At 48.7% G+C, this 12,196-nt stretch overlaps 1 protein-coding gene across 7 annotated transcripts in view; it reads right to left on the bottom strand.

Moving 5' to 3' along the window:
• The window catches only part of TBC1D2 (TBC1 domain family member 2), a 42,262-nt gene extending 31,890 nt beyond the window's left edge, over nt 1-10,372 (bottom strand). For 3 of the 7 annotated variants that reach the window (XM_036433217.2, XM_036433219.2, XM_036433220.2), the window contains exons 1-3: nt 9,825-10,371; nt 6,110-6,251; nt 375-522 (exon numbers count right to left, since the gene is read on the bottom strand). In XM_036433217.2, the coding sequence (XP_036289110.1) occupies nt 375-522; nt 6,110-6,251; nt 9,825-10,199 (665 nt within the window). In that variant the 5' untranslated portion in view covers nt 10,200-10,371. Of the gene's footprint in view, nt 1-374; nt 523-6,109; nt 6,252-9,824 lie in introns of all 7 variants that reach the window. The other 4 variants (XM_036433221.2, XM_036433223.2, XM_036433224.2 and 1 more) reach the window with 3 other exon arrangements.
• Nucleotides 10,373-12,196: the final 1,824 nt, after the last annotated feature.

Here is a 12,196-nt window from a genome sequence, read left to right as displayed (position 1 = left end):
GGCAGGACAGTTGAAGTATTGAGGAAGAAATCACTAAAAAATTGTTAAAAAAAATAATAATATGAAGTGATATGAAAAAAATAGCAAAAAAGTTTCAAAACATATAATATGTTTTGAATGCATAAATATGTCACAATATATATTTATATACTGCATATGAGGCCCCTAGAAACATAAGAAATGCAAAAAATTCACTGTTAACTCATTCTCTAATTGCCCCCCTTAAAAATCAAATTGCCCCACATTGGGAACCAGTGCTCTAAAACCCTCCCCATCAGCCCTCCTCCCTACTGGGAATCACCCCAGTTCACAGTAAGCTCTAAAGAAGGGGCTGCTTGCTGTTTGGCCAGCCCCTCAGCCCCACTAGCACTTACTGTATTTCGGTTCCCAGGTGCTTGAGGGAAATATTCTGAAGGGCTGAGGGCATGGCAGGGGCTGGCTGCAAGGCGGCTGCCATACCCACGAGTCCAGGGGGCGTTTTCACGGGGCACAGGAACTCCTCCAGCTCCGCCTCCTCTTGCTCTGGGGAACAAAGGAAAGAGAAATCACCCATTGGGTCATTGCACTTGGAAGGACCAGACAGGTGGGTGCTATGGGCTCAGCTCCAACTGGGAACAGGTGGGAGTCAAACTGAGCAAGACTTTCTTGTGGGTAAACAGCAGCCAAAGAGGCAGGTGGCGTGTTACTCAACCATTTAAAATGATGCTAAGGAAGAATATTTAAGAACATGGGGAATATGCATGGCACATACTCTAAGGTTGAAAAGCCAGATAAAAATCGAGGTTATAGTATGATCTCCGTTGTATAGGAGAGTCTCAAAGAAATACTTGGCAATCTTAACAGTGGTCAGAACTGCATGCTGGGATTAAAAGTGAGCAGGCTACTCATTAGAGTTTAATGTTTTCCCCAAATTTTCTATAGTAAATATGGGTTACATCTATAAACAGGAAAGACTATATATTTATCAAAAGTAGGTACTAACAAACAGATTTTACAACACAGGGACATTTTAGTGTCACAATACTGAGTATCAAAAAGCAAAGTAGAGCGTTTTGTATTGTTATCTGATCAGAAAATCATTTACATTAATAATAATAATAAGACGTAGGTGGGAGATAACAATGCTAACACTGGCTCTCTGGGTGGTAGGCTTATGGCTACTTTTCTATGTTTTCCAAATGTTCTGCTTAAACAGGAATTCTTATACAGTGAGTACTTTAAAGGCTTAAATATTAAGGAAGGTTTCAAGACTATTGAAACATTATTTGAGATATAAGAGAGAGGCGGTGAAAGACTCAGAAGTTCGCTTTGAGTGCTACCAGAAGTCGATGAGAACCAAGGCCACTTGGAGATGGTATGATCTTGACCAGGCAGCCCTGAGACGCGCAGGGCAGCAGACACCCTTTACTTGGGGGCCCTTACTGAGAGGGCGAAGGGGTAAAGGACATTTATTTTTGCCTTGCATCTGCAAGAACATTAAATGCAATGGTGGGGGCCAGGGAGAGTTGCTCAATCTACTTGAGAATAAACTTTGCAGTCTAACTTGGCAAATAACACATTATCAATCCCCAAAAGGCTCTTTCGGATGCAGCAGCCTGGCTGGTACTTGGCCACACCTACTCATTCTTTTGAGTTCCTCCCTTCAGTTTACTTTCTCAGTTGTTTGGGCGTCTACTCTTAAGTTTCCAGGTGGGGCTGGAGAAAGTGAGATCATCAAAGGCACAGGAAGCTCCCAGCTTTAGGAGCAGGGAAAAGTGCACGCGTTAGGGAGACCAATTGGGTGGAAGCTAGAGGGCAGGCCAACCGGATTCTGGAGTTCTGGGAGGTGGAGACAGATTCCTTCTGACTCAGGCCAGGGAAGACTTCCTGGAGGAAGGGCATTAGAGCAAATGGAGAGCTGGAGGTGATTTGGCCTGCAGAAGGAGTGGGGGAAGGGGTTCCGGAGCCAGAGTTGAGGATGCCAGAGGGTTCCAGAGGAGGAGGTGATAAGGACTAACGGGATGGGGTGGCTAAGAAGAGATCACATCTGGCTGGAATGGCAGAGCCCCCTGGGGGTTTCAGCAGGAGCCAGAAGAAACCTGGCGGCCAAACCATGTTTCTGCTGGGCGGGTGCTGTGACCAGGCTGATCATTTTTCTCTTTCTGCTTTACGTTCCATATTTTAAAAACTGGACAGCCACGGTGCATTCTGTCTCCTTCAGGGTTAAAATTTATTAAAATGTTTAGAAAACCATAAAGCCCCATACTGTGGATGCACATCTTTCAAAGGAGTCTTTGATTCAGACTTTGAGCTGATTCAAAATAATTAAGGTCTCCTTGCTTATCAATACTTTAACCATCTTCATTCTCCCTCAATCACAACAAAGAAAAAAGTTACCATCTGTCTAAGATTTTAATGTCTTGGCGAGTACTTCCCTAACTGCTAATATTTGTTTTCCGTTAACTTCCACCTGTGGCTCTAGACCTACTGAGGCCACACAGAGAACATCTTGGGGGTAAATCTCACCCTGGGATTCGTTTCACCGATGAGGAAACAGCAGCTCGGAGAGAGTGAATTTTGTGACCAAGGTCGCCCAGCTGCTAGCACAGCCATGGATTCAACACAGTTCCTCACTTTTCCTTATTACAGCAGCACTTCTGACAAGCGGACATTACTAAGAAGGAAAGCAATAACTCCCAGTGCAAAGGGTGTGTCCAAAGGATGAGAGGCACATGACAGTGATGCTGCAGGGAAGGGTAGTACTTCCTTCAGGAAATAGAATTGACCCAAGACTCTGGTCTGGGGCCTCTAGGTCCCTCTCCAGCCTGGAGACGTGTCCCCAGTGAGGTGACCATACAAAAAATTTTCTGCAGCATTTACTTTTAATTCTCCTTTTGTCTGAACTGTAGAGGCTGTGCCATTACCAGTAGGAAGACACCATCACCTACAATCAGGGCTTAGACCAGTAGGCCACTGGTTTCCTGGAGGGCCCTGGCACATGGCCTGTCACCTCCTCAGCTTGAGGGTGGGGTGCGTGTTTATGTGAGTCTACAGACTAGGGTTCAGATTTCAGCTCTGACATCTTACTGTTTGACCGGAGCCTCTTCGACCCTTAGTTTCCTCTTCTGTAAAATGAAAGTAACAGTAAAAAATCTCATAAGATTGTTGTGATGGTTAGCTAGATGGTGCATGTGAAGTGCTGCAACAATGTAAGTGGTATGGATATTTTTATGATAAACATTTATAAAAGTGCTTTGTGAGATGTGTCCTACTTTGGCCCCATGTCTTTATTATCAATCTGTTGGCTTCCCCTTGATCTTCCTTGGCTCCATGGAGACCAATGTTCAGGGGAAATATAAAATGAAGGTGTGAACGCTTAAAGCTGTAGAGAACGTGCCTTGTGCTCAAAGGCAGCCCTGAGACGCTGTGCACGATAAAGTGCCTCTGATTCAGCCAGACGCCAGTTGGTAGGTTTACATTGCCCTGATGGCAGGCCCCTGCTTCCTCCAAGGAAGGGAGGCACTTGAGAGGTGGGGCAGCCTGCTCCAGACTGCCAACCCACGGCCTGCCAGCTTGCTCAAGACTCCAGAAATGTCTCTCTGGTGAAAGTTTCACAGGGGCCCTGGTCCTGGATGGTGAGGGCTTGCTGCAGGATGAGTAAGACTTCAGAGGGGAAGCCCACATGCCTGCTTCCTGCATCTCCCCAGTGTCCTCCTTGGGAGACTGGCATCCTGGTCATGACAACCACTCCCCTGCCCCCATGCCCATAGCAGGAGCTGGCCCAGAAGAGGCCCTCCGAATGTGCTGAATCCAAACCCAAGAATTCAAGAATTTGGAAAGGGTTCAGCACAGCAGCTGAACCCGTGGGATCCCTAAACTGGCAACCTGGTTCTTCCCATCTCAAGTCAGGGAGGGCTTCTCGTTGCTTCTGGTCCGAGGCTGATGGGGAATTGTGCCAACTCAGACTGCAGTTTTCAGCATAGCCAGGGTTGTTTAGCTCTAGGAGGTGAGGAGTGGAGGGCAGAATAAAATAGTAGAAGCAAAAATAAATAAACCCTTCCCCAAAGAAAGCCCTTACAATCATAAAACACTCAGAAGGTTCTCAGGAGAAATTACTGATGATTACGAATAAAAAGATGCAGTTGTTATAATAATAACAACAGTGTACATGTATACATATAATAATATTATTATGACAGATGCCATATACTGAGCATTATGTGCCTGGAATTATATTAAAAGATTTACATTCATTTCCTCATTTAATTATGAAATTCAATGTATTTGCTCATACACTCATGCAACAAATATCCAATGTGCCAGGCAGGGCACCAGGTAATGGGGACACAGGTGACAAGGACACAGCCTTCTCCCTCTAGAGCTAAGGGGCAGAGATTGACAAGGACACTCTACTTAGAACACAATGTGACAGCCTCAAGAATGGTCTGGAAGTGTTGAGGAGTCCAGCTGACAAAGTCCCAGAAGGCTTCCAAGGGGAGATTGGCAAGAGGAGGGGGGGACACTAAAGCTTGGCCATCGAGAAGAAGTAGGATTCCCAGGCCGAGAAGAGAACAGAGATGCCTCTGGCACTGTCAAGCATAAGACACGAGGCAGCACACACAGGTGAGAGCAGGAAGGACTGAATTTGGTGATAAAGAGCTAGGACTGTGTTTGGGTCTGGGACATAGTGAGCAGCCTGGAAAGGGGATTGGGGCTCAGGCTGTCACTTTATTTATTTATTATTATTTTAAAAATATATTTTTATAGATTTCAGAGAGGAAGGGAGAGGGAAAGAGAGATAGAAACATCAATGGTGAAAGAGAATCATTGATCAGCTGCCTCATGCATGCCCCTCATTAAGGATTGAGCCTGCAACCCAGGTATGTGCCCTGTCTAGGAATCAAACCCTGACCTCCTCGTTGATAGGTGGATGCACAACCACTGAGCCCAGGCTAATCTCAGGCTGTCACTTTAGAAAGCTCACGCTGACTGCAGTAAGGAGGATGGTCAGAGGGGGCAGGCTGGGACATTGGGGATACCAGAGTGGAGGCTGCTCCATAATTTTCCAACTAAGAGCTGAGGCCTGACCCAAGGCCACAGCAGTGAAGTGGGGACTGGGTCTGATGTGTAGGCCACAGGGAGACGAGGCCAGCACTGGCGACCGACGACTGGTTAACTAAGATGCAGGAAGAATCTGGTTGGCTCTTGGTTACTGGAGCAACTGAGTAAATTGGGGAAGAAAAATTGGGGGACAAGAGTCTGGGGCAGATGAGCTCAGTTTGGGACATGAAAAACATCTGGGTGTGGAGGTCTAGGATGCACTTAGGCCACAGGCCTGCCCTCACCATTTGGCTTCCCTGTTAATTAAGGATGAAGCATCTTAGACATGCTGCAGATCTGTGGTGGAACCTCACTCTCTGTGCTCCTGCAGGGGCAGCTGTGGGCGGTCAGTCCTGATTCTAAAATCTGTCAGTCATATTCCTGGCTTCAGCATGGGGGTGGGAGGGAGTGATCTCCAGGACTCCTCCCTGTTGGGATGTTGTAGGATTTGGGATCAAGAAAATTATTTGTGGGCCAATAATTTGGGGGTGAAGGATTCTGGCTTATGCGAACAACTGGAATAATACATTGAACACTGGTCTACACAACTCATAGCACAAAAGCATCTGTGTAAAGCAGCAGTAACAATAGCTGCAATTTCTCATTAATCTACCTCAGACCAACTCAGAATGTCTTAAGACATTCCCATTATAGTCATCGTAATAGTAGCTGATAGCTATTGAACTGACAATATGCAGGCATCATTCCAACCACTTATTAAGGTATACAGATTCATTTAATCCCCACCAAAACCCTAAGAAGTAAGTATAATTTCTTTACTGACCTCATTTCAAGGGAAGGAAACTAAAGCTCAGAAAGGGTAAACAACTTGCCTAAGACCACACAGGATTAGAATGTGAACCAGGCAGCCTTGCCCTTGCCACTCTATGGTTGCCCTAACTGATCCTGAGTCACATCCCTGTCTCCCTGCATCTTAGCAGAGGGCTCCATCCACTCACTTCTAACAGGAGGGGTGAGGCTTGGTCACCAAGAGCCCTGGGTATGCACAGGAGGCGAGCCCACTGGGTACCTAGCTCAAGGCGCAGGGCAGGCTCATTCCCAGCCAGGGCAGCGTCAGAGGCGACAGGAGGTGCAGGCAGGCTGTTGTGGAACTCCCAGCGCTTCATCTGCAGCTGCTGCAGCCAGTACAGCATCACTTGCTTGTTGGCGGCCTGAGAAGCACAAGGGTTAGTTGGCAAGGAAGGCTCTGTGCCCACAGGGTGGCACTAGATATGGGATGTGGGAAGGTCAAGGGAGGCTCGGTAATGCTCCTTTTCACTGTGGCTGGGTGCCCACCTAGAAAACACCACCTGCTTCTTGGCTATGAAAGGTAATCAGGCTCTGGTCTCCCACTTAGAGGTCCCTTAACCTTGCTGGGCCTCAGGGTCCTCATCTGTACTATGGTGATGACAACACTCATCTCACAGGACGGTTGTTATGAGGATGAAATGAGATAAGGAAGGTAAAGTGGTCAGCACAGTATCTGACATACAGTAGGTGCTCAAAATGTGCTCACTGGGTAAAGGAATTTGGAGGTGTTAAGAGAGAGGGTAAGAGCTTTAAAATTCTGCCTGGGTGGGGCCCAGGATACCATCACTATCTCTGTCTCTCTGTGCAACATCTCAATGTCTTAGCTGACTTTTTTTGTGGAATGGAGATTCCCTTCTGTTTTAGTGATGCACGGAAAGCATGCACATGATTGGGGACTGGAAAGCCAATGCACAGCATGACAGAGTGGCAACCTCCAGGCACTCCCCTCCCCCCCAGCAGTTAATGGCTGATGCTGATTGGTCTTCCACCACTGGATGGGACAAACGTCTATTCTCACATCCATTAGGTCACCAGATCCTCCAGGGAGGAGGCCGGGCAGGAGTGATCAGCCCCTTCTACAGATGGAGAAACTAAGGCTCTGAAGCCTCTTGGGTTGGTCCCAGAAACGGGGTCTCCCACTTCTCCCACTTCCAGAGCTTCGTTGTAGTTTATGGCCAGGAGATGTGGCTTATGTAGCAAAGGACTGCGATTGATTGGGCACAGAAGCTGGGCAGTTCGCTCGGAGTGGATGGTGAGTCTCACAGAGCTGCTCACAATCTAGGCCGCATGAGAAAAGCAGGAGGCAACCAGGGCAAGCTCCTCCTTTTAAGAGGCTCACAGGTGAGGTGTGCACGAGGCCAGGGGGCTCCAAGAAAGAGGCCCTTGGTCTGTCATAAAGATATCAAATAAGATAAGGCAGGTGCCCACCAATCTTCCCTTTCTATACATTTATCCTGAGAGACCCCAGGCCTTTCCATGGCTTCACCATGACCTTGTACCGACAAGGTCCAGCTCAAAACCAAACCCATTTTATTAAATCACTGGACAATCATCTATGAGCACCTGCTATCTGTGTCAGGGACTGAGGGAGGCACTGGAGATACTGTGGAGAGCCAACACACATGCCTCTGTCCCCTTAGAACTTAAGAGTCTTCCAAGGAGGACATATACCCAATGTCCTACTGTCTCCTCATCCTGGGTTCAACTCCTATCAGTGACTGGACCAACCAGGCAGTCAGCCAGTTACAGGAGGCATCCCTGACTCCTCTCTTACATTCTTCCTGCCTCACATCCCTAGCCACTGTCTCACTCTGTCACTGCTCTGGCTCAGCCATCATTCTCTCGTAATCACCTCCTGATGGACTCCCTGACCTCCAGCCTTGCCTTCTCCTAATTTGTTCTCTAACCAATAACCAGACTGAGCTTTCTAAGCATTCTATTGTACTATCACAGTGCTTCCTTGCTTAAAGCTCTTTAACAATTTCCCATAAGCCCAAGCTCCCTGTCATCACTCATAATGTCCTGCCCTCCCCCAGGGGTTCTGTTCTCACATTCCATTTTTTGGGTCCCTCTTTACCAAAGCTCTTGGAACTTGCCTGGACACTGGGTGGTAACATGATTTCCCATCTTTGTTCATGGGGTCTCTTGACCTAAAATAATATCCTCCCTCTTGTCTGCTGGTAGAAAATGGATGTCCTCTTTCAGGATTCAGATATCATCCCTTCTATGATGTCCTTTCTAGATGGACCTTCCCTCTCAGTGGAAATGACCCATCCTGTCACCACACTTTTCTGGTACAGACTTCCTGTCTCTCTAACAGAACATTTTACTGTGCGTGCCAGTCTCCCTGTCAGTCTCTCTCACCAGATCTTAAGCTGTTTGAGCACCAGGGGGTAGGTGTAATTTGGCTCCATACCCAGTGCCTAGCACAGAACCAGGCATGAGCACAGATCAATGGAATAGTAAAAGCCATGTGTTGGAGACCCTGCAGTCAGCATTCAGCTTGTGGGAGGAGATACCTGTAAACCACACGACCTGTGAAATGCCTGCCTGGCCTGGCCTGGAATTCCTGGTTTCCATTATTTTATCTGATCTCCCCGGCTGGTCTGATTGTAAAGGAGAGCTGAAGTTGTGGGCTGTATTCAGGGGCCTCAATAGATGCCCAATTGGCTGGAGGTAGGGATGGAGGGCTGGGAAGATGGGCTGGGGTGAAAAGGCTGTCTCCTGACACATTCTTAGTTCAGAGTGTGAATCTCTCATTTTAAAGTGCAGATCTGAGTTTCCAATTAAGTTCTGGGGCACCTCCTCTTGGCTCCACCTCGATGTGTGTTCACTCACCAAGCATTTACTGAGCACCCATCAGGTACCAGGCTGTATTCTAGGTGTTGGGAGTATTTCAACAATTTGTAGGTGGCTTTGCTGTTCCAGACGCATACATATCTTGTTTTAAAACTCACAAACTGCCTACATTCCGGGAGGTTAAGTGATTTGCCCAGGGTCATACAGCTAGTAAGCAGCTGACTTAGAATTTAAATCCAATCCTATCTGATTTCAAAGCACGTGGCCTTTCCATGTTTAAGGCTCTCTCAGTCAAACCAGATGAAACAAAACCTACTGATAAGGAAAGCAGGTTTGGATATGCCCTGATGAATAGTCTAAGCCCGTGGTGGGCAAACTGCGGCTCTCAAGCCACATGAGGCTCTTTGGCCCCTTAAGTGTGGCTCTTCCACAAAATACCATGGCCTGGGAGAGTCCATTTTGAAGAAGTGGTGTTAGAAGAAGTTTAAGTTTAAAAAATTTGGCTCTCCAAAGAAATTTCATTCGTTGTACTGTTGATATTTGGCTCTGTTGACCAATGAGTTTGCCGACCACTGGTCTAAGCTGATCAGTGAAACCTCAATGTTTACCTCCCAATCCCTGCCAACATTTTCTCAGCATCCATTCCTTTTGGACAGAGCATCAAGAAAAGTGATTTAGAATCTAGGTCTCGAGAGAGAGAGGATTGCAAGCTCCCATCTTGACTATACCTCAGCCCCAAGTAAGAAAGTTAAGGTAACTAACTGCCTTGTCAGGCGCCCTCCAAAATTAGGATGCGGCACTGAGAGGAAGTAAGACTATGAGATTCCAAAAATGGGCTACATACACCGCCCTCCGCCCTCCGGGTGCCTGAGGTGGGGCCAGTCCCTTCATCTCTCTCTGCCTCAGTTTCCCGATCCCAACTATGGACCCCACACTCCTGCCTTTGTTGAGGGAACCAAGTGAGGGACTGGGGGCAAATGTGCTTCCGAAATCACAAAGCCTGGGCACCCAGGGCTCACTGGGCGATCAGGATCAGAGATCCTTTTCCCGATAAATTGACTGTGACCTCCCACAGGCGCCCGGCCGTGCCCTGGGGAACCCATGCCTGGTTAAAAGGGGAAAGCGGCTCCATTTACCTTTAGGGTGATAACCCGGCTGGGAGTCTTGATCTCGAAAGTTCCCTCCTCGGAGGCGTCCGGCTTGCAGTCGAAGACCGCCCCGGAGAGGTCGATGCTGTCCAGGGGGTTGGCGTCCTGCGCGGTCCGCGAATAATACAGGTGGCATTTCCTCTCGTCGTAGAAGAACCAGCGAGATTTCCAGCCGCGGAGGGGCCCCTTGCCGCCAAACTTACTCAGGTAGCCGCAGAGTTTCTTGGGGGCCGTGTCCGGGGGCCGCGCGCAGCCCTCGGGCTCCTCCTGGGGAGGCAGCAGTTCGGGGCCCCGAGTCTCAGGCTCCCCGGACCCTTGGGCAGGGGAACTGGGCTCCGGGGGCTTCTCCCGGGCGCCCTCCATCCCCACTCGGACCGCACAGGGTGAGGAGGTCCGCAGCCCTACTCGGGTCCAGTCTCGGAGGCTCTGGGGGCGATGTGGGTGCGCGGGCGGGCCCTGGGGTGACCCGCGGCGGTGAGCGAGCCGCACCGACCCAAAGCCCGGGAGGGTGGCGGGCCACACCCCTCTGCCCTGCTGAAGCCAGGCCACGCCCACAGACACGCCCCCTCAGGTCAGTTACCCCGCCCACTTCCGGGTTTGTACCTGACCTGTCAATCATCTTAACTGAGGGCAGCTGCGGGGCGGGAGGAGGGCCTCCAGCTGGGGGCGTGGTGTCCCTGAGCTAGGCTAACGGGCGGGAGCGGCACGGGAAGGAAGGGACACCGGTCACGGTCGATGCCGTCCTAGGAACTTGCGTAGTGATGTCTAAGGAAAGGTCCTCACGCCCATGGGCCGCCGCCTTTTCTCCCCCACCCCCCACCCCGGGGCCGCGCGGGTCTCCGTCGGACGGCGCATCGCGCGCCCATTGGCTGAGAGAGACGCCGGGCTCGGTGGCACCACTTCCGGTGTTGCGGGGCGCGTGGGGCTCCTGGGTTCGGCCGCCAACTTTTCCTCTTTGGTTTAGTTGTGCGCCTCCGTGGCTCTCAGCCGGCCGCGGCGGCCTCCCCCGCCTCTGTCCCAGCTCCAGCTCACCACCTGCCGGCGCCGGCTGCATCAATACAGGGCGCCCAGGCTGCTGCTGCGCCGCTGGGCGGGGTGGGGCTCGGTAAATTTTGCAGGAACTAATGATGAGAAGCTGTACCGAGGCCCCAACTCGCTCAACTTCCTGCTACTTCTGATCTCTTGTCCTTAACTCTCTCCTTCCTTCCAGCCTAGGGCGCATTCTTCCATCTGGGCCATGGAGTCCATTTCTGTCCACCCCTCTAGCCCTTTCTTAACCCCTTCTCCCTCGTTAGCTGACAAATGTTTGATATAGCATTACTTATTATTTAAAAAAAAAAAAAAAAAACTGGAAGGAATGGCCCTGACTGGTTTGGCTCAGTGGGTTGAACGTTCGCCTGCGGACTGAAGGGTCCCAGGTTCGATTCCGGTCAAGGGCATGAACCTTGGTTGTGGGCACATCCCCAATAGGGGTTATGCAGGAGGCATCTGATTCTTGTTTCTCTCTTATCAATGTTTTTAACTCTCTATCCCTCATCCTTTCTCTCTGTAAAAAGTCAATAAAATATGTTTTTTTAAAAACTGGAAGGAATATACATGACCCAAAATACGAAATTGGTTAAGTAACTGATTTGGTACTTTTTGCAGAAGGATATGGACTTCTACGGAAAATAATTAGGTTGAAAAAACAGGCCACAAAACTATTTTCGAAAAACTTACTTAGCTAAACAGTATGTTTATGACCGTAAGGTTGGAAAGACGATGTGTAATATATGAGTATTAGGGACAGAAAAGGGGAACTCCTGTTGATCTAAATGCATTAATTACTGCATATCCTAATGGATACACTTCTGGTAATTACATCAAAATATAGTCAATATCCCGCCCCTCCTCCTTGGAGGATATTGTTAAGCTGCAAAGCAAGAGGTTGTTCTAAAGTGACACCTTGTGGCCTTTGTGGTGTACTGCTCTTGTCTGCAATAGGCGTTCCCAAGCTTTTTTGTTAATGGGCTTAAAAGGCACACAGGAATTTGGGTAACCCTCCAACAACCCCCTAATTTTACAGTTAAAACATAGGTTTAGGCCTATATTCGCTGTATAAAACTACCCCACACTTCAAAGAAAAGACTTACTTTGCCGTCAAGATCTGCAGGTAATTTTTGTGCAATTTTGGTCTTTTGCCCCCGATTTTCGATTGACTTTTTTTCGTTTCAAAAGTCATCTTATATGCCGGAAAATACAGTAACCCAAACAGGCAGGTTAATAATCTGACATCCTTAAAAACAACGTATTTTACATAGACCTTCAACCCACTTATTTAGTGAAGGCAAGAGAAACAGATTATCAACAAAAGCATGTGT

Source organism: Pipistrellus kuhlii, unplaced genomic scaffold (assembly GCF_014108245.1).
Source record: "Pipistrellus kuhlii isolate mPipKuh1 unplaced genomic scaffold, mPipKuh1.p scaffold_m20_p_12, whole genome shotgun sequence".
NCBI lineage: Eukaryota > Metazoa > Chordata > Mammalia > Chiroptera > Vespertilionidae > Pipistrellus > Pipistrellus kuhlii.
This window is presented reverse-complemented; position numbering and strand designations above follow the sequence as displayed.